Source organism: Macrotis lagotis, chromosome 2 (genome assembly GCF_037893015.1).
Source record: "Macrotis lagotis isolate mMagLag1 chromosome 2, bilby.v1.9.chrom.fasta, whole genome shotgun sequence".
NCBI classification, from domain to species: domain Eukaryota; kingdom Metazoa; phylum Chordata; class Mammalia; order Peramelemorphia; family Peramelidae; genus Macrotis; species Macrotis lagotis.
In genome coordinates this window covers 130,162,976-130,189,679 of record NC_133659.1, presented here as the reverse complement: position 1 = coordinate 130,189,679, position 26,704 = coordinate 130,162,976, and the positions used below count along the sequence as shown (strand labels likewise).

Genomic DNA, 26,704 nt, shown 5'->3' with positions numbered 1-26,704 from the left:
ACTGCAGCTTGTTAGTTGGCTCTTCTTCAGAACAGTTGACTGCAAGCTTGATTTCCTTTGGCCAGAGTTGTCTGCAAGGTTTTTATTTAATTCTGGGGCTGGTTGGAAAAATGTTGGTTTAATTCTGGAACTAGCTGGAGCTAGACATTTTTTAATTCAAACTAGTGCAATAGGGAAATAGCCAGATCTCAGACTATGATTAAGGAAACCCTGAATTTGAGCAAATCAATTTATAGAGGTTTTATGAATATTCTCCACATAAAGAAGCATGAATAGAAGTGTAAACCCCAATGGATGCACTGCCATTACATGGAAGGCATCAATGGAGTTAAAAGAACTAGTATATATTTGTCTTTGTATTCCCAGTGGATAGATCACTGGCCTTGGAGTCAGTGGCACAGGAGCTTGAATCTGACCACAGACACTTGACTATTACTAGCTGAATGACTTTGGGCAAGTCACTTAATTCTGCCTCACATCCAGGGCCATTTTTAGTCATCACTGGACCCAGATGGATTCTGGAGGAGAAAGTGAGACTGGTGACAGCCCCCCCCCCCACTCAAATCCTGTTCATTTGCTTATTATGGTATCACCTCCCTGTTGTAGTGGTCTCCTTTGAGAGCAAAGAGCAAACATCAAACCCTTGCACCTACTGCAGAACCTATTGTAGAATAGGCACTTTTTGGGGAGGGGTTTTGCAAGGTGATGAGGTTAAGTGACTTGCCCAAGGCCACACAGCTAGGTAATTATTAAGTGTTTGAGGTCCAATTTGAACTCAGGTCCTCCTGACTCCAGGGCTGGTACTCTATCCATTTCGCCACCTAGCTGCCCCTAGAATGGGCACTCTTAACAAATATTTGAATTGAATTGAATTGCCATCAACTAAGTATTTATCATTTCAATATTATATGTGACCTTCAAGGACTACATAGATGGGGAAAGAATACTGGATTAAATGTCAGTTTGAGCTCTAGTTCTGGTTCAACTGACTGTATGGCCTTAAGAACATCCTTAGTCTTTGCTGGGCCTCAGTTTCCTTAGATGTAAAATGAGGAGGTTGGGCAAGATGATCTAAAGCACTTTTCAGTTCTGTATTTTTATGTTTATGTCTGATTTTGAGAGTGAGGATGGGGAAAGAGTTAAGGGATGGTTTGGATAGTTTCATGAGACTATTGAAACTGATACATATATATGCCAAGTATTTATTGAAGATGCTCTTTGACCTACTTTCTAACATACAACTTCTCTTTTATGTTTTGGTCTAGTGATTCATCTTAGAAGCTAAATCTTATTGGGCTGAGGATAAATAGGAAGGAAGTTTTGCATCATTCATTAAGTTCACATAGTAATACCACTCGTTTTGTAATCCAGTAAGGGGGAGGCTTCTGTGTTTGCAAAAACACTGATGTTATGAAGTTGGTAAACATGCTAGGAGAGGCTACCGATTCTGTCATCCGAGGAGTCCGGTACACTGGACATTCGTACAGATTTTGTTTTACGAAACTATCCTTCAGAGCACTATCTGGAGAGGAACTCTTTATTGGAAATGAAAAGAAAAAAATCAGTCAGATTGCATAATTCAGAGAAACTTGATTTTTTTTCTTTGCTAGATTTGGGGGATTTTGTTCCAAATTCAGTGTAATGAGAGAGCAGATAGTATTTGATACTGAATATTATGACAGATAAAACATTTAAAATCATCATGGCCACAACTTTCTTTATAATAACAGTAGCTGCTACACTTCTTTGGCACCTTATGGTTTACAAAATGATTTCATTGCAATTCTGAAGTAGATAATGGAAGTATCATCACCATTTTAAAGCGGGGGTGGGGGGGGAAGGGCTTTTAGTGCTTAAACTAAATTAGTTTGAATAATGCACATCCTAAAGTAGTTACATGTATTTGAGTCTGAATTATTTCAAGTTATAATTATGTGAAACAGGATAGTTTTGTTTTAGCCCAGTGGATATATGAAGTACAAATTTAAATAATGTTGACTACTTTGGGGAATTTGAACTGAGACCTAGGGCTGGATCTGCCATCCTGCCAGTGTCTGTAATATACAATGAAGCAGATCACTGTGTAATCAGTTCTGCCTGTGCCAGGTGATTTTTGTCCATTCTTTCTTATTAATTCACCAGAGGGCAAGAGTATAGTGGTAAATGTTTAACAGCCAGCTTGCCAGGGGGGTAAATGTAGCTCAGAATACACTTTTACATTTAATCTGAATTATTAACAATTTTTCACCATTAGTTTCTTGAATCTAGATAACAAAAAGTCAAGCTCTGATTTGTAGCTTTTGATAGTTCTTAAGTATATATGGCCACACTGAAAATTTAACAACTGGCTCAATTCAGTCTTTTGGAGCTGGCTTGACATCAGGAAGACTTGGCTTTTTTGGCTAAGACCACACTTTTATTTAACCCATGAAAGTGAAATTATATTTATGATCTCAAGAAATACATAACCAGTTCAAGTATACGGCATTGATGTCATGAGCATCAATGATATATACTTATACATGTTTATAAAATATACCCAGTTGACTGTAATTATAGCTATCAAGATGAATCAAATACACAGGACTATATATATAATAAATCTTTTGCTAATTCAGTTTATAAAGAGCAAATCATGTCTCTATTTCTCATCATCAGAACTATTAATGAGTTGTCAACCTGTCTCATATTTGTGCTGTTAATATTTCAGTTCTAACAGCATCGTGAAGTCTTACATAGTTGTCATGAATTTAGTACTGGACAGCCTCTAGAAGTTGATATTTCCACTAGGCTTATAATCTGCAATCAACCTTCCACCCCCATACACACATACAATCAATGCATATTTATTGAAAACAGTTCATTTTCTATTCTTATCAGTGGAATGTCTGATATATCCTCTATCTCTGGATTATCTTTCAAGTGGATTTTTTGTAAGAAGGAACTAGAGATATCAACCTAGTGGTACTTGGTACATGGCAGGTACATAATAAATATTTATTGATTGATATATAACTTGTAAGCATTTGTTGAAATTAAGCCTTTTTTAAAAACAAATTTTCCTAATTTTAGTTCTTATTTTCTAGAAAGAACAAATTTCTGTTTTGGGGTTGAATTTATTTCAGATTGGAGTATTATTTTGAGCTATGCTTTATTTTTGAAAAAAAAAACTGGTAGGTCACAGAGCCTATGATTTGCATTTTTGCAGAAAGTTATCCAACCTCTGGCTTCCAAAATTTATGATTTGATGATAAATTGTTACATATTTTACCTTTTGGGGAAAAAATTCTATTTCTGGAAAATCAGAATACATCTCTTGAGGTAGTGGATCATCCAAATGTTTTTCTTCTAAATTCCATTTTGCTCCTTCCATATATAACCCAAAAATGGTAACTCCAACTTGGTTACTTTGAATGGTGTTCTGAAAGTCAAAAAAGGTAACTGAGGTTAAGTTACTTGTTCAGAGTCATTTGACTGGTAAGTATCTGAGTCTGTACCAAACTCAGATATACCTTACTCTGGTGTGGTATTGTGGAAAGGAGCATTTGATATGGAGACAAGGGTCCTGGCTTCAAATTCTGGTTCTACTTCTTGTAACTTAGTGCACCAAAGATGAATCACCTTACCTCTTAGGGCCTCAGTTTCCTCATCTATAAAAGCTTGGACTAGATGGACTCTGTGGATGCTTCCAGTCCAACTTTAGAGTGATGTTCTATAATGCTCCTTGAAACATTACACTCCATTATTGGCCCTTCCTATCTGTTCAATTCCAAACTTTATCAAATTTATGTAAGATTGGTCAATATGTAAAATCATAACTGCACCACCTTCAAGTCTCAGGATATTTTCCTGTCTTCTGCCTTCGGAGGTGGTTAGGTAGGTGGTGCAGGGACAGAGTGCTGGGTCTGCAGTCCAAAGGACATGAGCTCAAATCCAGCCTCACATACTAGCTGAGTGACCTTAGACAAGTCACTTAACTATTTGTTTCCACATCTGATGTAACTGATTTAAAAACAGTCTTTTAGAGAAAGAGAAATTACATGAAAACAACAGTGATTTAGTTGAAATACCAACTTCCAGAGGCTGTCCAGTACTAAATTCATGCTTCATCCAATAATTGTATATTTATCAGAAGATTAGCAATTTGATTGGGAACAAAACAAAGAGTTTCTGATGAATTTTCTATTTGAGAGATTATTGAAACCCCTTATTCTCTCTCTGGGGATTTGGGCTTGATCTTTGTTTTACTGTTCCTAGAAGGGTGTCTAGATGGATAATACAGAGAGAGAACCTTGGCAACGAGTCAATGCTTTTCATCTGGCCAAGTGTTTTGGCCAAGATTCAGCCATAAGAGAGGGATGGCAGGAAGGTCAGCTGATGGGTGGAGGGGTGAGGGGTGGGGGTGGAACAGCCAGTCTGTTCAAGCAGGACCTCAGCTGACCCAAATGGGGCCTGTATTCGTCGGCTACTTCTCATTTATTGTTTCCAGCAGTTGGAGAAAAACTGGCTCTAAGGGAGACTTGAGCTCTAACTGAATGGTTGCAACAAGGCTAAAGTATTTACAAGTCAAATCATGTTTTGATTTTAGAAGGGGCTATGTGAGGAAATCCTACTGGAATTCATTTTTCAAAATGAATAATTTTGCAAAAAAAGAAGGAAGGAAAGAGGGAAACAATTACAATTATTAAACACCTTTCTTGTGCCAGGAGCTGTACTTTCCAAATATCTCATTTGATCTTCACAATAACCCTAGCAGGTCGATTCTATTACTATCCCTATTTTACAGTTGAAGAAACTGAGGAAATCTGAGGTTAAGTGACTTGCTTAATAGTCACACAACTAGTAAATATTGTAGCATTACATAGTTGAGATTGGATTTGATCTTGAGTCTTCCTTCCTTTAAGTCCAATGCATCATAGTTCTCAATTTTATTTTTGTAAATCTAAATTTTAACATAAGTCTTTGCTCTAAGAGTATAGGGCCTGGAGACAGGAAGACCTGAATTCAAATTCAGCTTCAGACACTTATTGGATGTGTGCCCCTCAGCAAATCACTTAACTGTTTCCTCTGGTTGCCTTATCTGGGAAGTAATCTGGAGAAGGAAATGGCAAGCTACTCCAATATCTTTGCAAAGGAAGCCCTAACTGGGGTCATGAAGAGTTGAACAGGCTAAGAGAAAGAAGAAGAAACTTATCTACTGTCTTGATGTGCAAATCTTAGTCCAGAGATGTCCCAACAACTTCACAGTGTGAAGGATCCCACTCCAGTATGCCTGTTACAGATTCTCCTGGCTGTAGGAAATGTGCCTGAGTCTCTACAGGACCTCAAATCACTCCTCAGTGGCCAACCCTCTGATGATAAGTCTCTTTGTTTTCAGTTAATATTATTTAATTTTTTCCAATTACATGTAACAGTAGTTTTTAATATTGCTTTTATTTTTGGTTTTTGCAAGGTAGTGGGGTTAAGTAGCTTGCCCAAGGCCACACAGGTAATTATTAAGTGTTTGAGGTTGAATTTGAACTCAGGTCCTCCTGACTTCAGGGCTGGTGCTCTATCCACTGCACCACCTAGCTGTCCCCAACATTGTTTTTGTAAGATTTTAAGTTCCAAATTTTTCTCCCTTCCTTCCTTCTCAAGACAGCAAGTTATCTGATTATATGTTATACATGTATATGACATTAGTCATATTGTGAAAGATGAATCAGAACAAAAGGGGAAAAATCATGAGAAAGAAAAAACAAAAAATAAATTTGAAAAGTGAAAATTGTATGTTTTGCTCTTCATTCAGACTTCTTAGTTCTTTCTCTGGATGTGGATGGCACTTTCCATCACAAGTCTTTTAGAATTGCCTTTGATCACTATCTTGGTAAGAAGAGCTAAGTCTATCATGATTGATCATCACAGAATGTTGCTATTACTGTATATAATGTTTTCCCGTTTTTACTCAGTTCACTCAGCATCCATTCATGTAAATCTTTCCAGGCTTTTCTGAAATCCACTTGCTCATCATTTCTTATAGAACAATAGTGTTCCATTACATTCATATGCCATAACTTGTTCAGCCTTTTCCAATTGAGGAGCATCTCCTCAGTTTCCAGTTCTTTGCCACCACAAAAAGAGCTGTTGTAAATATTTTTGTGCATGTGCATACTTCCCCCGCCCCTCCTTTTTTTAGATTTTTGCAAGGCAAATGGGGTTAAGTGGCTTGCCCAAGGCCACACAGCTAGGTACTTATTTTTAAATGTCTGAGGTAGGATTTGAACTCAGGTACTCCTGACTCCAGGGCCGGTGCTCTATCCACTGCTCCACCTAGCCCCCCCCCCCCAAGAACTTTATTGCAAATAAAGGCACTAATCAATTTTTTCCTTATTCTGCCTGTCAAAAATTCTTGATATCAATTCTCATTCTCTGATTTTTCACCCTAGCCTGTGATGAAAGATAGTCCTTTCTTGCTGACCATCCCCTCTCATCTCATGGAAAGATACCCTCCATGACCATTCTCTCCTTTATTCTTCAATCTTTCCCATATGCTATATCTTTACCAACTGCCTAGAAATAGTCTAGGCCTACTCCATCCTTAAAAATTCTCAAGTTGGGGTGGCTAGGTGGCACAGTGGATAAAGCACCGGCCCTGGAGTCAGGAGTACCTGGGTTCAAATTCGACCTCAGACACTTAATAATTACCTAGCTGTGTGGCCTTGGGCAAGCCACTTAGCTTCATTTGCCTTGCAAAAACCTAAAAAAAAAAAAAAACCCAAACAAACTCTCTAGTGATCTTATCTTCCCATTAAGCTATCCTCTGTTTCTTCTCCAATTCATTTGCAAACTCCTAGTAAAAGTCATCTACATTCATTGCCTCTTCTTCCTCTCTCTTCCTAAATCCAGAAGACTGATTTCCTTTCCAACCAATGGTATATCCACTAAGCTGGAAAGAGGGATGGAGAAAAGAACAATCTATTATGTGATTTATGAATTATATCTTCGAAAATAACCAAATACCTCATTACCTTAAATGCTTTCTTCAGTATGTAATCTTTAAATGAGAGACTTCTAGAGGATGTTTCATCCTGGGGGTCACTTTTTACATGATGGACAAAACAAGCAGAGTCTATAGAGATGTTTTGGGATCTTGCAAAATTCTGCAGCACAGCCATAAAGAAACCTGTGGTATTAAAAAAGAAAACTGTAATTAATCAATTCAATCAACATTTTATTAAGTGTCCAATATGTACTAGAAATGAGAGATGAGGGACTAATCTCCTTACCCTCTCCCAATGACCATATTTGTGCTCCTTGCTTGTTTGATTAAATTTGTCTAGCCTTTCCTTTTTCTTGCTAATTCCTCTCTTGGAGGAGATTTGATCATGTTACAAAGAGAGATATGCTTAGGTCTAGGCTAATTCCATAAGTCACCTAAGCATTTGGAACTGAAGAATAGTTATATTCAAAACTGTTATGATCTGTGACTGACAATCAAGCTGCTGCTGTTAATTTTATAATTTTGCCAATGAAACAAGTTATTAGTGTAACTCTGACATGATGCCAATGGTGTGATGATCCTAGGGTTGGCCTTTGGGGTATTTTTCCTATACAGAGTACCAAATTTCAGTTTTGAATAGCACAGAAGAATAACTGCAATTCCACACCTATATGAATGAGAGTTTCATTCTCCACAGATTTAATTAGCCTGCTAAAGCAGAAATAGGTAATAGAGAACTGATAACCAAATTGAATAGGAAAGATAGAAGGCAAGAGACTAGTTTCACGACTTCAGGTTGCCAGATCTATACATGCCACACAAATAGATGTGATAGCTAAGCCACTATTAATGATTTCTGAAAAATTCAAAGATCTCCATCTTATAGGACTGAATATTTTAAATTCAAAATGAAAAGAGAATAGAATATGCCAACCAGAGACCAGTATTTGATTTTGAAAATTCTAAAATGTATCATTAAAGGGATGGGTATGAGCATCTAGAAAGGGAAGCAATGTTCCCAGAGAACCAGTATAACTTCCTCAAGAATAGGTCAAGTGAGAAAAAAATCAATTTCAATCTCCTTTTTTTTCCTTAGGATTATGAAATTGATAGTTGGGGGAAATTCTGATTTCTTTTTTTTTTCTTTTACGTTTTTGTAAGGCAGGTGGGATTAAGTGGCTTGCCCAAGGCCACACAGCTAGGTAATTATTAAGTGTCTGAGGCCAGATTTGGTACTCCTGACTGCAGGGCCAGTACTCTATCCACTGTGCCACTGAGCTGCCCCAATGAAGGGAATTCTATAGATAGAATTTAACTGGATGTTAGCAAAGGATTTGGCCAAATAATATTCTTGTGAACAAGATGGAGAAATGTGTTATAGACCAGATGCTGGTAAACAATTGACTAGCAGATCAGACCTGGCCTGGCACTTATTTTTGTATAGCCCTTTAAGAATCTATTTAAAAATACAGTTTTTATTTCAATTATATGATTGAATTGCTTGCTGTATAAAAACAAGCAGTATGAGGCATTTGGGCCTCCATGGTTTAGGCATTATAGTTAGGTGGATTAGAAACTATATAAATAGCTGGATCAAAGGAGTAAGACATTAATGGGTTCACTACTATGTAATATTGTCCATTTAGTTCTGCTTATTTAGCTTTGTATTAGTTCATAAATTTCTTCCCATGTTTCTTTGAATTCCTGATATTTATCATTTCTTATTTTATTCCATTGTATTCATATTCAGACAATCCTGAATCAATGGATATTCAGTTTCAAATTTTTTGCTACCACAGAAATGATGCTCTCTCTCCATATATATATATATATATATATATATATATATATATATATATATATATATGTATATATGAAATTTGTTTCTGTATTTGACTTTCTTCCAGTTACACTAGTTGATAGACTGATAAATTTGAAGTCAGGAAAATATGAGTTGAGATCTTGCATCAGACTATTACAAGCTGTGTGATCCTATGAAAGTTATTTAGCCTACAGATATTTCAGTTTCTTCATTTGTAAATGGAGAGAGTAATATCACCTATTTCCCAAGATTTTTGATGGTCAAATATATTAATAAATGTAAAGCACTTTGAAAAATCTTAAAGCACTATACAAAATCATCATCATCATAATTATTGTTATTACTCTCCCACAAAAAAATATGAAAAGTTTAGACTTTTATTTTGCATAATCCCCAATTGTTATTTTAGTCCAGTTGGACCAATTTACATTTAAAGACTATCAGTATCTCTATCTTTCCATTGGCCCTGTGGAGCTTAAATTTACTTTTTCTACTGCTTACAATCACCCTGACCTCTGTAACAAAGCAAGTTTAATCTCTCTTCCCCATAACATCTTTTCAAATAACATCAGTCTGTTATGCCTCCTATAAGTCTTTTCTTCGGGTTAAAAATTTCCATTTCCTTTCCTTTTTCCTAATAAGGTATGGTCTATAATCTTTTCAGCTTGTTAGTCACCATCCTCTGGGCTCATACCTCCCCCATTATGTATTTGTGAAATTGATTTTTGGAAACTAGAGTAAATATTTTATATTGATTCCTTTTGGGTTTCATTTTATTCCATTCAGCCCATATTCTAACTTTATGTAATGAGTTTTGGAGTTCTTGCTCTAGTTATTCCAATATGATGACTTTTCATGAATTTGACTTGCATGCCTTCTATGACTTCATCTAAATCATTGATTAAAAATGGGTTAATGACAGACCTCTGGAGTAATTAAACAAAAACTTTTCCCAACCTAACATTGAGCCTTTAATGACTAATCTTTATATCTGGTCATTCAACCCATTCTGAATCCCATTAATTGTACTGTTTTTTCATTTATACCCAAGGATTGCATAACTTTGTCTAACTGTCTACAGCATCTCTCAGATTTACCAAGCTACTCAATCAAAAAGGGAAAGTAGATTTGTTTGATAAGACTTGTTCTTGATTAAACAATATTTGTCTTTTAGTGATCTATAACAGACTATTTTTCCTTTTCCTAGTCTTCAAAAAGCAGCCCTTTGATAATTTCGAATTTTAGAATTTAGATTTGGCAATTATGGTAATCAAGTTTTAAGGAAATGCCATCTATGACTAAGAATATTGATGATGTTGATGATCATCATCTCCTCATCGTCCTTCTCTTCTTTCTTCTCTTTCTTTTTTTTCTCCTTAATTTTCTCTTCCTCCTTATTCTTGTCTTCCTCCTTTTTCATTTCCTTCTCACAATTCTTGCAATGTTTTCTAGATTTTTTTCTGGTTGTATTCTTAGAACTCACATAAAAGTGGGTAGTAGTAGTAGTAGTAGAATCAAATTTAACTAGATATGGGCCCTGGGAAGATAACCAATCTTTCTTTTATTTGTTAAGATGACTAATTTCTTTTTCCTCCAAGCAATATTGAATGATCTGAGAGCATTAACATCATCTATCCTTGTTTTCTCCTTAGATGGTCCAATTCTCCTTTTTTAGGAGAAGAGCTTCATTTTTATTATTTAACTTCAAATTTTCAGTGGAGTGTGGAGAGGCAGTTTTCTAGGAGGGAGATTAATTTGAACTCTGAGCACAGACTAACTTCGCTGTGGAATATATGTAAACATTGCATATTTAATTTAATCTCTTGCAATTTTATCCATGCTCTCCATACTCACAGGAAGTGAAGTCCTCAGTCTTTGTCTTTCACATTGCCATGTAGATGATTACAACTTACATTTATTATTTTATCACTCACACGGCACTGTGTGATGGCATGACCTCCTATTCTGGTGAATGTAAAGAAGCCTGAGCTTGTCTTTGGTGCAGCACTGATCATGAAGGTATAGTATCTTATTTCCATATACTCTGAGAACCACTAGTTTAGATTAGAGGTTCTCCAACATTTTTGTCTCAAGATTCCTTACATTCTTAGAAATTACTGGGGAATTTCTCCCTCCCCCCCACACACAACCAAGGAGTTTTTGTTTATATGTTATATATTCTGTGATATTTACCATATTAGAAATTTAAATATCTTACTACTATTATGAAAATTGTCTTCAATTCACTCACCTTTGTAAAAGGGTTTCAGGGACTCCCAGGATCCTACTTTAAGAACTGCTAGTCTAAATCACCCTTTCATTTCTTTGGTCCACATAAAGCTTTTGTTCAACTTTTTAGCACAGAATTGAATCTAACTCACAAACTATTCATTCTTCATAACTGCATTTGAACCAATAGGTTAAGGGTCTTCACTATATTATTAAAGATTTAGAACTGGAAGGATTTTGGAGAGCTAGGTTACTCCCATATTTTATAGATGAGGAAACTGAGGTTTACAGGCATTATAAGTGACTTGACCAATGTCACATAGGTAGTAAGTAGTAGAATATTAGGATTGAAATCCAGCTTTTTTGACTTTGCATTCCTATAATGCTAAAGTAATTTTCTTGTCTTTTGCTACTACTGCTAACATGGGAGAGAGACCTTTTTACATTTTTCTCTTTTCTCCAAGTTCTAGTAGCTTTTTCAGGGAGGGCTTGGTAGTATACTATTAGAGAAGCCTTGGTAAAAAAGCAGTCATGGAAGGCAGAGAAACATTCCTTACTGGGAGATGGTAAAGTCTAGCTGGAGTATAGCTTGTCAATCTGGGGGCTGTATTTTCTTGCCTTATCTCTAAGGCATTAGATATTGGTAAGCTCTAGAGGTAAAATGCTGTTGGTTGCTAGGAAAGCTTTTCAATTCCAAATGCAGCAGAAGAGAGTCATTGAGGTCATAATAATAATAATAATAATAATAATAATAATAATAATAATAATATTAATAGTAAAATAATGTAATGTGTTTAATAACTATTATCTCATTAGAGATTCACTTCTACCTTGGGAGGTAGGTGTTAATATTATGCTCACTTTACAGTTGAGGAAACTGAAGCAACTATAAGTGACTTTCCCAGGGTCACAAAGCTAGTAAGTTTTCTGTGGTTGTATTTAGATTCAGGTCTTCCAGAATCCAGACCCAGAGTTCTAACCAATTGGACCATCTAGCAGCCTCCAGCAAACATATAAAAGACAAAAACAACATTCAGAATGACAGAAACTTAAAGTTACATTCTCATACAAATATAGGCCAGGTGAAAATTCTATTGTTTCTTTTATAAAACAACTTAATTCACTTTTGACATAAATAAAGACAATATGTTTTACATTTAGCTCTTCTAAATGGTTGGCAGTTCAGAGACAGGACAATTGGTATGGGACACAAGGAACATTTTATAATGAATACCTGACTCTGAATGCTTGGGTCAACTACAACAGACATTTAATAGCCTCCTCTTAGGGTCAAGACTTTGTACTAATTATTGAGAATGAAGAGAAAATGTAAAATAGCCCTTGTCCTCGTGGACTGTAGAATTGTTGATACCATTCTGTTGAACCGATTTGATATTAGTTGAGTTCCCTATGACTTTATTTCTTGCTTTGATTTTGGCAGTTCCATGACCTCATTTATGTAGGCAATCCCTCTATTTGAAAATTCTGGAAGAGGCAATGACAACATAAATATCATCTTCTTAGTCTCTCCATGAACTCTCATCTTATGTGATTTTCATCCATGTCATTTCATAAATTCTCCATAGGAGAGGAGTTCTTAATCTGGGGGGATATGGACACTCAAGGTACCATGGATAGATTTCAGGATGAACTTGAATGGAAAAAAAAATTAAAGCTTTATTTTTACCAAACCCAAAATGAAATTTATCATTTCCTTTAAAATTTTTTTAAAATTTCATTATTTTCTAATTATGTTTTTAGCAATTTTTCACATTTATTTTTAAATTTTGAGTTTCCAGATTTTTCCCCTCCTTTCTGCCCTTCTCCAACTCCTTGAGAAGACAAGCAATATACTGTCAATTATACAGATGAAGTCACATAAAACATTTTTATTACTTAGCCAAGAATGTAAAAGAAGACACACAAAACCCCAAGAAAAATAAAGTGAAAAAAAACATGTACGTTTCAGTTTTTACTCAGAGTTTATATTCTCCCTCTGGAAGTGGATAGCATTTTTTTTCATGGGTCCTTTGGAATTGTTTTGAACCAGTCTAATTGATCATTGCTGCAATATTGCTGTTATAATGTTCAGTGTTCTTCTGGTTCTGCTCCCTTTAATTTGCATCAGTTCTTAAAAGTCTTCCCACGTTTTTCTGAAAGCATCCATCTCATTATTTCTTATAGCACAATAGTATTCCAAAAAATCATATGCCACAATTTAATAGCATTTCCTTTAATGATGAAGGCAACAGAACATTATTCTGAGTAAGGAGTTCATAGTCTTCACAAAACTGCTAACGGAGTCTGTGACACAAAAGTTAAGAGCTCTGCCAAAGGAAATTTTCTCAATGTGCTGTTTGGGTTAGTTGCTATCTCTTTCTGTTTGTCTCTCATCCTCAGTTTCCTCAGCAATAATTTTTCAGCTATTGCTGAAGTTTCACTGACTAACAAGCTGCAATCTGCTTATTCCCTCTTCCAATTTATACAATCAGCCTTTACAGAGGGACTTATGCACAAGGCCAATGTATCCCAGTAATGTTCAAGGGCACCAGGATTCTGGTGTTCATTGCCATCCTTCTACAAAAGGGCAACGATTCTGGGTTAGTTTATAGTTGACTTTGCAAGTGCCCAGCAATTCTTGTAGAGTGGCTCAGAACTAAGATAAAAGATGGGTAGTTGGAAGAATGTCAGAGAAGGGAGATTTCTCTCTGTGTCAAAGAGCAGGCTAATACTACTATTGGAATTCCTATTATTGCACAAATACATTGGTTTTAACAGGGGTGGACCTGAGTTACATCACTCACATATCATCTTATTTTTTTTTTTTTTTTTGCCCTTTGTAATTAAATTCCTCAAAAAAGGCTGTCTTCTCTACTCCATCTATACTACTTCCTTGTTAATCTTACCAGCTCCCATACAGGTATTCACCATCTTCATGCTGATGATTCTTAAATCTACCTTTCCTGCCTCAATCTCTGGGCTGATCTCCACATGCCTTTCACAGCTCTTGAACTAGATATTGAGTTGATAATTTAAATTCAGTTTCTCCAAAGCAGAAATAATTATTCCCTCAAGCCTATCCCCAGCCCTCCTCTACCAATATTCCCTTTTACTATAGAGGGTGACACTGACCTCAGACTTGCAACCTAGGGGTCATCCTGGATACCTCACAATCTTTTACCCTTTATATGCAAGTTGTTGCCAAGGAGTGTTGATTTCAATGTTGTAACAGCTCTCCCCTTTTCTCCTCTGACATTGCCCTGACTCTGATGTAGACCCTCATCACCTAAGTCTAGACTATTATAATTGCCTTCTGATGGGCCTGTTTGCCTCAAATCTTTCCTCACTTTAATTCATTCTCTATTCTGTCATTAAAATAATTTCCCTAAAATGTAGGTCTGATCATGTTACTTCTTTACTCAATAAACCCCAGTGACTTCCTACTGTTTTTAGGAACAAATATAAAATACTTTGGAAGTCAAAGTCCTTCATAGCTTAGTCCCCTCCTACCTTTCCAGTTGTTTTTTACTTTATTCCTCAACGTATTCTTTTCTGATCAGTGATATTCCTGACTTTTTTCATAAAAAGACCTTCTATCTTCAGCGCTGGGCATTTTCTTCTCCCTGCCCCCCTTGCCTGGAATGCTCACCCTCCTCTGCTCTAACTACTAACCTCCCTGGCTTTCTTTAAGCCCCAGTTAAGATCTCATCTTCTAGGAAGCCTTCTCTAACTCTCATTTATTCCAGTGCCTTCCATCTTTCAATTAATTCCAAACATGGGTATACACAAAACAGATATAAAGTGATTTAGTGCACAGAGATGTACTAGAAACTTGGGGAGATGCAGAGAGAGACCTCATGAAGACAGTGGTGTTTGAGTTGAATTTAAAGAAAGCCAGAGATTAGAAGAGACTCATCTCTAGCTTCTCCAGACCCTAATCAAGAGTATGGAGCATTGACAATCCCTTTTTTTAAAAAAAATTTACTTATTTAAGGCAGTGAGGTTAAGTGACTTGCCCATGGTCACCCAGCTAGGCAATTATTAAGTGTCTGAAGCCAAATCACTGCACCACTTAGTTGCCTTCAAATCCTTCTTACTACTAAGTCATCTTCTTTTTGGACCCCAGGAACTATGACCTGACCTTTTTTTTATAGAACTTTTCAAGATACTTGAGCCCTGGGCTCCAGCACCATCAAGGAGTCTACCTCCATGCCCACTCTCACTGTGATGTAATTATCTAGATATAAATCTTCTGTCATCTTCTTCAGAGGAATATAGGCACTATCAGTTATTCTTTAAATTCCTGTTCTTGGGATAAGTTTTGAATCCTTTAGGAAAATTCCTGCCCAGAGACAAACAAACCCTTGTTAGGCTTCTAATCTCTCTCCATTAGAAACTCATTCTTTGAAGTAAGGGACTGGACCTTCAGAAATCTCATTTTAAAATGAAATTATTCTTGGGTAGAGTAGTCCAAGAAACCATTATTAGCAAAAAAAACCCATATAAACATGAATGACTGAGTACAGATTAGTGTAGAGAGTCTCAGAAGGATTGGGATATTAGACAGGTTGCTTTAAAAGGAAGGGTAGAGAGATGAAGTGATAAGGAGTTGTTTGGAGAATGTTGGAGGTGAGTGGGGGAGGACCAGAAAAGGACAGTCTCAGATGGGGAACATAGATATGGGGGTGGGGGGGGGAAATAGGGGCCAAAAGAGGATGTGTGAAGGTGCCAATGACCAATTACTAGCTTGAAAGTTTCATCAAGGGCTAACCCTAGGTTCCTACCTTGTGGGAAGAAGAAAGTTGGAAGCCAGAATTGGGTGGGAAAGAACTTAGTGGGATCTTCCTCATCTTTCTCTTCAAATTCTTTGTTCCGTCTTGGAAAACAAAGCTTCCAAACTGTAGACATTTTTACATACCTGTTTTAGACAAAGAATAGGTTTTGGGATGACTGATGACATAATATCTTTCTAAATGTATAAGATTCTAACTGAATTGATCCATTTCTATTCAGCCAATGCTGAAAATATACTATTTGTAGTATGTACATATGTAGGGAATTTAGATAAGGCTTGGTTCCTGTTCTTATGGAGCTTAAAAGCAGGAAAGCATGATACAGACACATAGGTATTAGACAAAACCATACATGCTAAATGTTCCTAACATGTTCCTGTTAGGACATAAGCATCTTCAATGGAGAACACCATCTATATCCAGAAAAAGAATTATGGATTTTGAACAAAGGCCAAAGACTATTACCTTCAAATCAGAAAAACAAAAAAAATTATCTTATGTAATTTTACTCTCTCATACTTTATTTTTTTAGGATTATTAAGGATATGTCAGGGACTATTTCATTTTTGTCTTAATATTCATAACCCAATACACATAGAAAATGCTTAATTCTTCCAACCCAAACCTTTTCTTATTTTTTCCCCCTTTTTATTTTAGTATCTAGTGTATTTCAGACTTCCTATCCTTTACCTTCATAGAGGCAGAGCATCTATAACTCTGAAGTTTTTGAAGGAAAAGGGTTAGCGGGTTAGCTATCAGGTTGTAAAGAGAATTTTCTGTGCAGGAATTCACTACAAAACCTTCTAAGAAGTCTTCTTGGTCTTTACTTCTGGGTACTCTCTTTGCTGGGGTTTCAAACTGTGGAGGAGGATTTAGGTAGTAAACATTACATTGGAGTTAGAAGTTTGAATATTTGTAACTTAAATGGGGGAGGGGTTAGAAACTATTTTTGCTCCAAGTTATGAATGAGAATAGGACAAGCTTAGGATGCTAGAAAGCTTGGAAAGGAGAAATAGTTCTAAAGAATAGTTCAATTGCCACTTTCTGCAAGAGGTTTTTCCTTAGTTCTTTCAGTTACTGGTGCCTACCCTCTAAGTTTACCAACTTCTCTGTATATATATCATATACATACATATATATATATATATATGTATATATATATATATAATTTTTATATGCACCTATATGCATACATACACAAAAGGAACAATTTTTACTTTTGCTTTGTAACTACAGTATTTAGCACATAGTAAATATTTAATAAATAAATACTTGATTGACTGGGAAATTATCAGGGTCATTGTATCCTAAAGGTAAACTATGTTTATGGGTTATTACACAAAAACACAAACCAAGGGGCATACAAGTAAAACTTTTAAGTCTTTTTGGGTTTAGAAACTTGCTTGACTGATCTAACCCCAAGCAAGCAGGACAAATCTAAAAGTATCCAAGAGAAGAGGACCCAAGTTACTCTCAGAAACCAGGCGCAAACATACCTTGATTTACTTCTGATCTCTGTGTTATTGTGTCTGTGGGTGGAGATAATATTTATTGCCTCCTTCAGTTCCTTTTCTTCCCCCATTCTAGTTCCTAACCTGGGATCTCTAAGTATTATCCTTCTCATATTTAATCAATTCTAATAATAATAATAATAATAACACTAATAGCTGGCATTTATATAGTGCTTTAAGATTGGCAAAACCCCTTATAGATGTTAACTCAATTGACCAACACTTCTATAAGGTGAATATTATTATTTTCCATACTTTATAGTTAAGGAAAGTGAGGAGTAGAGAAGTTAAGTGATTTGCTCAGGAACCAGTAAACAATTGAGGCAGGCTTCAAACTCAGGTCTTCCAAATTCTAAATCCTATCCTCTATCCACTGTGTCACTATTTGTTCCCCCCCCCCCCCATTATATGTTCTCTTTATAAGATTCCTTCTTGCTTCTAGGGAAATTTAGAATGAGAAAAGGTAGAAGACATATGTCTGAGTATTCATAGCACAAATCCCATTGGTTCTACAGTCCTTTCTTTAACCCACTTATCCCCTGAGTCAGATAGAACTTGAGTTTTCCTTTTTTTCTCTAGCAGTCTTAAGATTGGGAGTTCCCAGTATCATCCCCTCTATTGATAACCTTTTAATAAGTATGCGGGAGGAAGGAAGTCAATCCAAGTTACTACTTCTTCCCAGGAAAATTGTGGCATAGAGATGGAATGCCTTTGTTGGACACACCATTGACTAGCCAAGCTCTACTCTCAGGTTTTGCAAAATGTCGACCTCCCATTCACTGTCACAGACTGGAAATTATCTCAGTATGACCAACAGTGCTAAGGAAATACATTGAGACATAATAAAATGGATGGAATTCCCAATACTTTAAGTTAGATGCTAGCTGCTCCCTTGCTCAGTTTGCAGCCTGGACTGAACTCACTCAAAGCTTGTGGTGATGGATGGGGAGCCAAGGTGAATGACAAAACTTTATTCTATAAGCCCAACCTAGCAAACTGGGCTTGGATCCTTCCTCATGGAACCCTGTGAATAAGAAAAGAGCTATCTAGTCTTCAGTTCCCACATGGAGCTTAGGTATGGGCACCATAGAGATCTGAAAAGGAGAAAAGATGGGAGGAACACTGTTAAATCCCTTTCTGGACTCACTTAACTTTTACCCAGGCGAATGTTGCAGGGGCAGGAGACAAGAGAGACCTGAGAGACAAGTTCTCCCTGTACACCAAGATCTCCATCAAGATATCCGTTTATTAGACCAAATACAAGTGCTTAAATATCCTCCCTGATCCCTGGTCCACTCCCACTCCTGTGGCACTCTTCAATCAACCAGTAAATAGTTCTCTGATGCTAGAGGACACCAGGTGATGGAAATTTACAGTACTCCCATACATAACACTCCCTTACATATCCCCCTTTTTGTTTTTTTTGAATCAAAATTCCTTAATTCAATTACATAATAAATGCCCCATAAGTTGTAAACAAATGTTCAAAAATAGTACAAACAAATGTCAGTTAAACAATAGTTAAAAACAAATAAGCATTCAATTAACATGAGTTATTACGTTTTACAAAATAATATTTCCATCATTATATTATACATGAATCCACAGATTTATCCCAGAAGAGGGTCATAATTTGTGATATTTCCCTTACCATAAATGTGTGATGCTAGATGAGACAAAGAATATGTAACATAAGTAACTGTTTGACAATTATATCAATTTAACATCAAAACAAATCAGTACAAATATCTCTTTCCCAAAAGAAATCATTAAATTATATGATTCAATATTCCCAAATTCCTAGAAATACAATTTATCCTAATATAATTTCCTTCTGAATTACACACACACACACACACACACACACAAACAACAAAAACAACTCCCTTGTATCACATTTACCAAGCTGAGATTGATACCCTGGGGCCAGTACCAGATCTCAGAATATAGAAACATTTTCCCACCTCTCCAGTCCAAGGGAGAAATATAAAATGTCCTATAGATGTTTAAATACACATATACACATATAATGCGCCAATTAAGACCGGTCAAAAGTAACTTTTGGAATCGAACAGAATTTTTTTTAATTTTTAAAGATTTTATTTGAGATTTGAGTTTTTACAATTTTTTCTCCCAATCTTACTCCCCCCCCCCCCGCCCCTTGGAAAGCAATCTGTAAGTCTTTATTTTGTTTCCATATTGTACATTGATCCAAATTGAGTGTGATGAGAGAGAAATCACATACTTAAGGAAAAAACAAAAAGTATAAGAGATAACAAGATCAGACAATAAGATATCTGTTTTTTTTCTAAATTAAAGGAAATAGTCCTTGAAATTTGTTCACCACGGCTCTTTATCTGGATACAGATGGTATTCTCCATTGCAGACAGCCCAAAATTGTACCTGGTTATTGCACTGATGGAATGAGCAAGTCCATCATGGTTGAACGTCACCCCTATGTTACTGATAGGGTGTACAGTGTTTTTCTGGTTCTGCTCATCTCGCTCAGCATCAGTTCATGCAAATCCCTTCAGGCTTCCCTGAATTCCCATCCCTCCTTGTTTCTAATAGAACAATAGTGTTCTGTGACATACGTATACCACAGTTTGCTAAGCCATTCCCCAATTGAAGGACATTTACTTGATTTCCAATTCTTTGCCACCACAAACAGGGCTGCTATGAATATTTTTGTACAAGTGATGTTTTTACCCTTTCTCATCATCTCTTCAGGGTATATACCCAGTAGTGGTAATGCTGGATCAAAGGGTATGCTCATTTTTGTTGCCCTTTGGGCATAGTTCCAAATTTCTCTACAGAAAGTTTGGATGAGTTCACAGCTCCACTGACAGTGTAATATTATCCCAGATTTCCCACAACCCTTCCAACAATGATCATTATCCTTTCTGGTCATATTGGCCAGTCTGAGAGGTGTAAGGTGGTACCTCAGAGAAGCTTTAATTTGAATTTCTCTAATAATTAATGATTTAGAGCAAATTTTCATATGGCTATGGATTGCTTTGATCTCATCTGTAAATTGCCTTTGCAAATCCTTTGACCATTTGTCAATTGGGGAGTGGCTTTTTCTTTTAAAAATATGACTCAGTTCTCTGTATATTTTATTTTTTATTTTTATTTTTATTTTTTGGAAGGCAAATGGGGTTAAGTGGCTTGCCCAAGGCCACACAGCTAGGTAATTCGTCACCTAGCCACCCCCACTGTATATTTTAGAAATGAGTTCTTTGTCAGAATCATTAATTGTAAAGATTGTTTCCCAATTTACTACATTTCTTTTGATCTTGGTTATAGTGACTTTATCTGTGCAAAAGCTTTTTAATTTAATGTAATTGAAATCATCTAGTTTGTTTTTGGTGATGTTCTCCATCTCTTCCTTGGTCATAAATTGCTCCCCTTTCCATAGATCTGACAGGTAAACTAATCCTCGATCTTTGAATTTGCTTATAGTATTTTTTTTATGTCTAAATCCTGTAACCATTTGGATCTTATCTTGGTAAAGGGTGTTAGAGTTGGTCTAATCTAAGTTTCTTCCATACTAACTTCCAATTTTCCCAGCAGTTTTTATCAAAGAGAGAGTTTTTATCACAATAGCTAGACTCTTTGGGTTTATCAAACAGCAGATTACTATAATTGTCTCCTGCTTTTGCACCTAGTCTATTCCACTGGTCCACCACTATATTTCTTAGCCAATACCAAACAGTTGTGATGAATGATGCTTTATAATATAATTTTAGATCAGGTAGGGCTAAGCCCCCTTCTTTTTGCACTTTCATTAAATTCCTGGAAATTCTTGACTTTTTATTTCTCCATATGAATTTATTTACAATTTTTTCTAACTTATTAATGTAATTTTTTGGAATTTTGATTGGTAGGGCACTGAACAGGTAGCTTAGTTTTGGTAGAATTGTCATTTTTATTATGTTAGTTCTACCTATCCATGAGCAGTTGATATTTGCCCAGTTATTTAAATGTGATTTAATTTGTGTGAGAAGTGTTTTCAAAAAGTTTCTGAGTCTGTCTTGGCAAATAGACTCCCATATTGTCTGAGGTTACTTTAAATGGGATTTCTCTTTCTAGCTCTTCCTGTTGTATCTTGCTAGACATGTATAGAAAAGTTGAGGATTTATGAAGGTTTATTTTATAACCTGCAACTTTACTAAAATTGCTAATTGTTTCCAGTAGTTTTTTGGCTGATTTCTTGGGATTCTCTAGAGTGAGAGTTTTGTCTCTTCCTTCCCAATTCTAATTCCTTCAATTTCTTTTTCTTCTCTAATTGCTGAAGCTAACATTTCTAATACGATATTGAATAGCAGTGGTGATAATGGGCACCCTTGTTTCACCCCTGATCATACTGGGAATGCCTCTAGCCTCTCCCCATTGAATATAATCCTTGTTGATGGTTTCAAATAGATACTGCTAATTATTCTAAGGAACAGTCCATTTAGTGTTTTTAGTAGTGTATTTTGTCAAAAGATTTTTCAGCATCTATTGATATGATAATATAATTTCTGATTGGTTTGTTGTTGATGTAATTGAGTATACTAACAGTTTTCCTAATATTGAATCAACCCTGCATTCCTGGGATAAATACTACTTGATCATGATGTATTATCCCAGTGATAACTTGTTGTAATCATTTTGCTAAGATTTTATTTAAGGTTTTCACATCTATATTCATTAGGGAGATAGGTCTATAATTTTCTTTCCCTGTTTCAACTCTTCCTGGTTTAGGTATCAGCACCATATTGGTTTCATAGAAAGACTTAGGCAGAGTTCCATCTTCCCCTATTTTTCCAAAGAGTTTATATAGAATTGGAACCAATTGTTCCTTAAATGTTTGGTAGAATTCACTTATGAATCCATCAGGCCCTGGAGATTTTTTCTTAAGGAGTTCAATGATGGCTTGTTGAATTTCTTTTTCTGAGATAGGGATATTTAGGTATTTAATCTCCTCTTCATTTAACCTGGGCAAATTATATTTTTGTAAATATTCATCCATTTCACTTAGATTATCAAATTTATTGGCATAGAGTTGGGCAAAATAATTTCAAATTGTTACTTTAATTTCTTCCTCATTGGTGGTGATTTCACCTTTTTCATTTATGATACTAGAGATTCACCAGAGGTTTATCAATTTTATTGGTTTTTTTCATAAAACCAACTTTTGGTTTTATTTATTAATTCAATAGTTTTTTTGCTTTTGATTTTAGTAATTTCTCCTTTAATTTTTAGAATTTCTAATTTGGTATTTAATTGGGGATTTTTAATTTGTTCTTTCTCTAATTTTTTAAGTTGCATGTTTAGTTCATTGATTTCCTCTTTCTCTTATTCATGTAAGCATTTAAAGATATAATATATACCCTGAAAGCCGCTTTGAGTGAATCCCATAGATTTTGGTATGTTGTTTCATTATTGTCATTATCTAGGATAAAATGGTTAATTCTTTCTATAATTTGTTTTTTGGTCCACTCATTCTTTAAAATGAGATTACAGTTTCCAGTTGGTTCTGGGTATATATATCTCCTTGGCCCAACATTGCATATGACTTTTATTTCATTGTGATCTGAGAAAGATATATTCATTATTTCTGCCTTTCTGCAGTTGATCATTAGATTTTTATGTCCTAGTACATGGTCAGTTTTTTTATAAGTTCCATGTACTGCAGAGAAAAATGTATATTCCTTTCTATCCCCATTCAATTTCCTCTATAAATCTACCATATCTAGTTTTTCTAACAATCTATTTACCTCCTTAACTTCTTTCTTGTTTATTTCATGATTTGATTTATCTAGATCTGAGTGTGGGAGGTTGAGGTCTCCCACTAGTAGGGTTTTGCTGTCTATGTCTTCCTGTAGTTCTCCCAGCTTCTCCTCTAAGAATTTTGATGCTATCCCATTGGGTGCATATATATTCAGTATTGAAATAGCTTTATTGTCTATGGTACCTTTTAGGAGATGTAGTTTCCTTCCTTATCTCTTTTAAAGCTATCTATTTTTGCAGCTGCTTTGTCTGAGATAAGGATTGCTACCCCTGCTTTTTTCACTTCAGCTGAAGCAAAATATATTTTGTTCCAACCTTTTACCTTTACTCTACATGTATTTCTCTGCTTCAAATGAGTTTCTTGTAAGCAGCATATTATAGGATTCTGTTTTTTAATCCACTGTGCTATTCGCTTACGTTTTAAGGGAGAGTTCATCCCATCCACATTCAAAGTTATGATTACTAATTCTTTATTGCCCTCCATGCTATCTTCCTTCTGTTTGTATTTTTCCCCCTTTCCCCCTTATCCGTATTCCCCAGTACTTTGTTTCTGAATATCACCCCCTTCAGTGTGTTTGCTCTCCTATATCACCTCTCCCTTTTCTTTCCCCTTTCCCTTTTTCCCTTTTTCCCTTTTTCCCTTTTCCCTTCCCTTTGTTAGTTCCCCTTTTTTCCTCACTCCCCCTCCCTTTCTTTGTCCCCCCTCCCCTTTCCCCCTTTTTATACTTGGAAGGTTAGCTAAGTATGTGTAAGTTGACTTTAAGCCAAGTCTGATGAGAAGAAGATTCATGTGTTTCTCATCTCCTCCCTTCTTCCTCTCTATTACCATAGGTATTTTGTACCTCTTAGTGAAATGAGATTTACCCCATTTAATCCCCTCCCTCTCCCAGTCTCCTTCCTGTACCCCTTTTTAAGAAGGTAGTGTTTTTTAGATCATTCTGTCTGAGTCATTGAAAATTTTGAGTATCTGTCACTTCTAGCTAAGTACATTCTGTCTAATAGAGTTAAAATTCTTGAGAGTTATTAGAGTCTTTCTCCCAAGTGGGGTTAAAGCCAGTTACATCCCATTCGATAGCAGTCTCATGGATAAGTCATGAATGCCCATCACTTCTGGCTAGGTATATTCTCTCGAACAGACTTATTTTTTTTAAGAAAGATTTTATTTATTTTGAGTTTTACAATCCCCCCCCCCATTCTTGCTTCCCTCCCTCCCCCCCACAAAAGGCATTCTGTTAGTCTTTACATTGTTTTCAGGTTATACATTGATCTCAGTGGAATGTGATGACAGAGGAATCATATCTTTAAGGAAGAAAAATAAAATATGAGATAGTAAAATTACATAATAAAATAATGGTTTTTTGTTTTTCTGATTTGAAGGTTATAGTCTTTGGTCTTTGTTCAACGTCCATAATTCTTTTTCTGGATACAAATGGTATTCTCCATTGCAGACAGTTCCAGTTTGTCTCTGGTTGTTGCACTGATGGAATGAGCAAGTCCAACAAGGTTGCTCATCACCCCCATGTTGCTGTTAGGGTATACAGTGATTTTCTGATTCTGCTCATCTTGCTCAGCATCAGTTCATGCATATCCTTCCAGGCTTCCCTGAATTCCCATCACTCCTGGTTTCTAATAGAACAATAGTGTTCCATGACATACATATACCACAGCATGTTAAGCCATTCCCCAATTGAAGGACATTCACTTAATTTCCAATTTTTTGCCACCACAAACAGGGCTGCTATAAATATTTAAACAGAATGTCTTGAGGAACCTCATATATATTCATGAAAGTCTTGAAATAGCCAATCAAAAAAATTGAATGCATTCTTAACTTCACAAAATTGAAAATTAACTACTCTATTACAGAGATATTAGCCATAGGCACAGGCTTAATTCAAAAGATGAAATCTGAATTTCCCAGTCCCAGAAAAAAGTCTCCTTCCCCTTTTTTTCTTAACTAATTGATCATGAAGCTTCCCAATCAATAGCCTATTGCCCAACTCCCCTCCTCCTCCCTAAATCTGGAAGAAGGTATGGGGGTCACTTGATTTCTAAAATAAAGTTTTTGGGGGAGTCTTGACCTTTCTGTAGCGAAGCCTGCATTCCATCTGAGACACAAGCTTGAGTATCGAAGTTCCAAAAAGAAAGATTTCTCTTCTCCCTCCCCTCTCCCTCTGCAGAAGATGGGGGCGGCAGAAAATGAGAGAAAGCATTTGAAATTGTTGTTGACAGCAGTACAATTCAGAGTTGTTGCATTTTCTGAACAGTAGCCAGCACCATTACAAACTGTCCAATAGCATGTGACATTTTTGCTCTTAACACAGAAGTACAGTTAGTGTGTACTTCATGGCTTTCTGGTGCTCGAGCAAGAGTTGTGGTGTGCTTGGTTGTGGGCTGGACAATGGAATTCATTATGGCTTCTGGAGTGAAATTCGTTGTAGGCATCAGGATCTGCGTCAGGGTCTCCATCATGGTCTGCAGCAATGATGAAAAGTCTTTGAAGTTGGCCGTAGGTTTAGGGTTTGGGTCGTGCTTATCGCAGCCAGGCAGGCAGCAGTGGCTGAAAGGAACAGGTCCCCATTCATGGTGCTGGTAGGAACTACTGCTGAGGAAGAAGCTCCGTCCCTAGGGTGCTACCTCAAAGACTCCATTTCCTGCTGGTTCCTCAATGCTGAATCCGTATTTATTTCTTTTCATTTTCACTGGCTCCTTATTGATAAATTCTTATTTCTTCTTTCATTTTCCTTCACATTTCCTTATTCCAACGTCCTTAAAATCAGCCCCCTGGTAACAATCAAAACCTATTACCTCTTCCAAAGTCTTCTGCTTCAGGATGTCACTTGGATGTTGCTTGTATCTGCTGGTTCTTATCCCGGGCTCCACTCAGATAGCTCTGCCTTTGTGTCCCTGTTTGGGCACCATTCATTATGTTCCTGTTAGCTAGCTGCTCAGGAAGTGCTGGCTAGCCTATCCTTACCCAGGTGAACCTTGAAAAGGTGGGAGACAAGAGAGACAAGTTCTCTCTGTACACCAAGATCTCCTAGATCTCCAAGATCTCCATCAAGAATTCCATTTATTAGACCAAATGCAAGTGTTTAAATATCCTGCCCAGTTCCTGGTCCACTCCCATGGCACTCTTCAGTCAACCAGTAAATAGTGCTCTGGTGCTAGAGGACACCAGGTGATGAAAATTTACAGTAATCCCACACATAACAGTCCTTTACAGAGCACCCTCTGGAGGATACAACTTCAGGATTAGAGCAAATGTGAGGAGGAGCAGGGACAAATGTACTGAATGACTCAAGACAATGATGTCTGGGTCTGGCTTTATGGTTTACTTTTATTATATATCAAAAGGTTGAGAAAATTTTCCTCCATCCATTTCAAGCCTTTGGTTAGGAAAAGTATTAAAATGATTAGGTATTAACCTGATATAGGTAAATATAACTAATTATTGAATTAGGATCAAGCTTTTTCCTCTTTTCTACTTCCTTATCCAAAAATCAACCTGTGGGAAATCTTTCCCTTAGCCTTACCAAGTCAGGATGGCTAAGATGTGGATAAGAAATTCTAAATTTTGGTTAACGGGGTATTT

At 36.2% G+C, this 26,704-nt stretch overlaps 1 protein-coding gene across 1 annotated transcript in view; it reads right to left on the bottom strand.

The window, feature by feature from the left end:
* Positions 1–1,139: 1,139 nt before the first annotated feature.
* DNAH14 (dynein axonemal heavy chain 14) overlaps positions 1,140–26,704 on the bottom strand; it is a 577,586-nt gene continuing 552,021 nt past the window's right edge. Inside the window, 4 exon segments of the mRNA XM_074220908.1 lie at positions 1,140–1,535; positions 3,272–3,421; positions 7,008–7,162; positions 15,815–15,948. Coding sequence (XP_074077009.1) covers positions 1,326–1,535; positions 3,272–3,421; positions 7,008–7,162; positions 15,815–15,948 — 649 coding nt within the window. The 3' untranslated portion in view covers positions 1,140–1,325.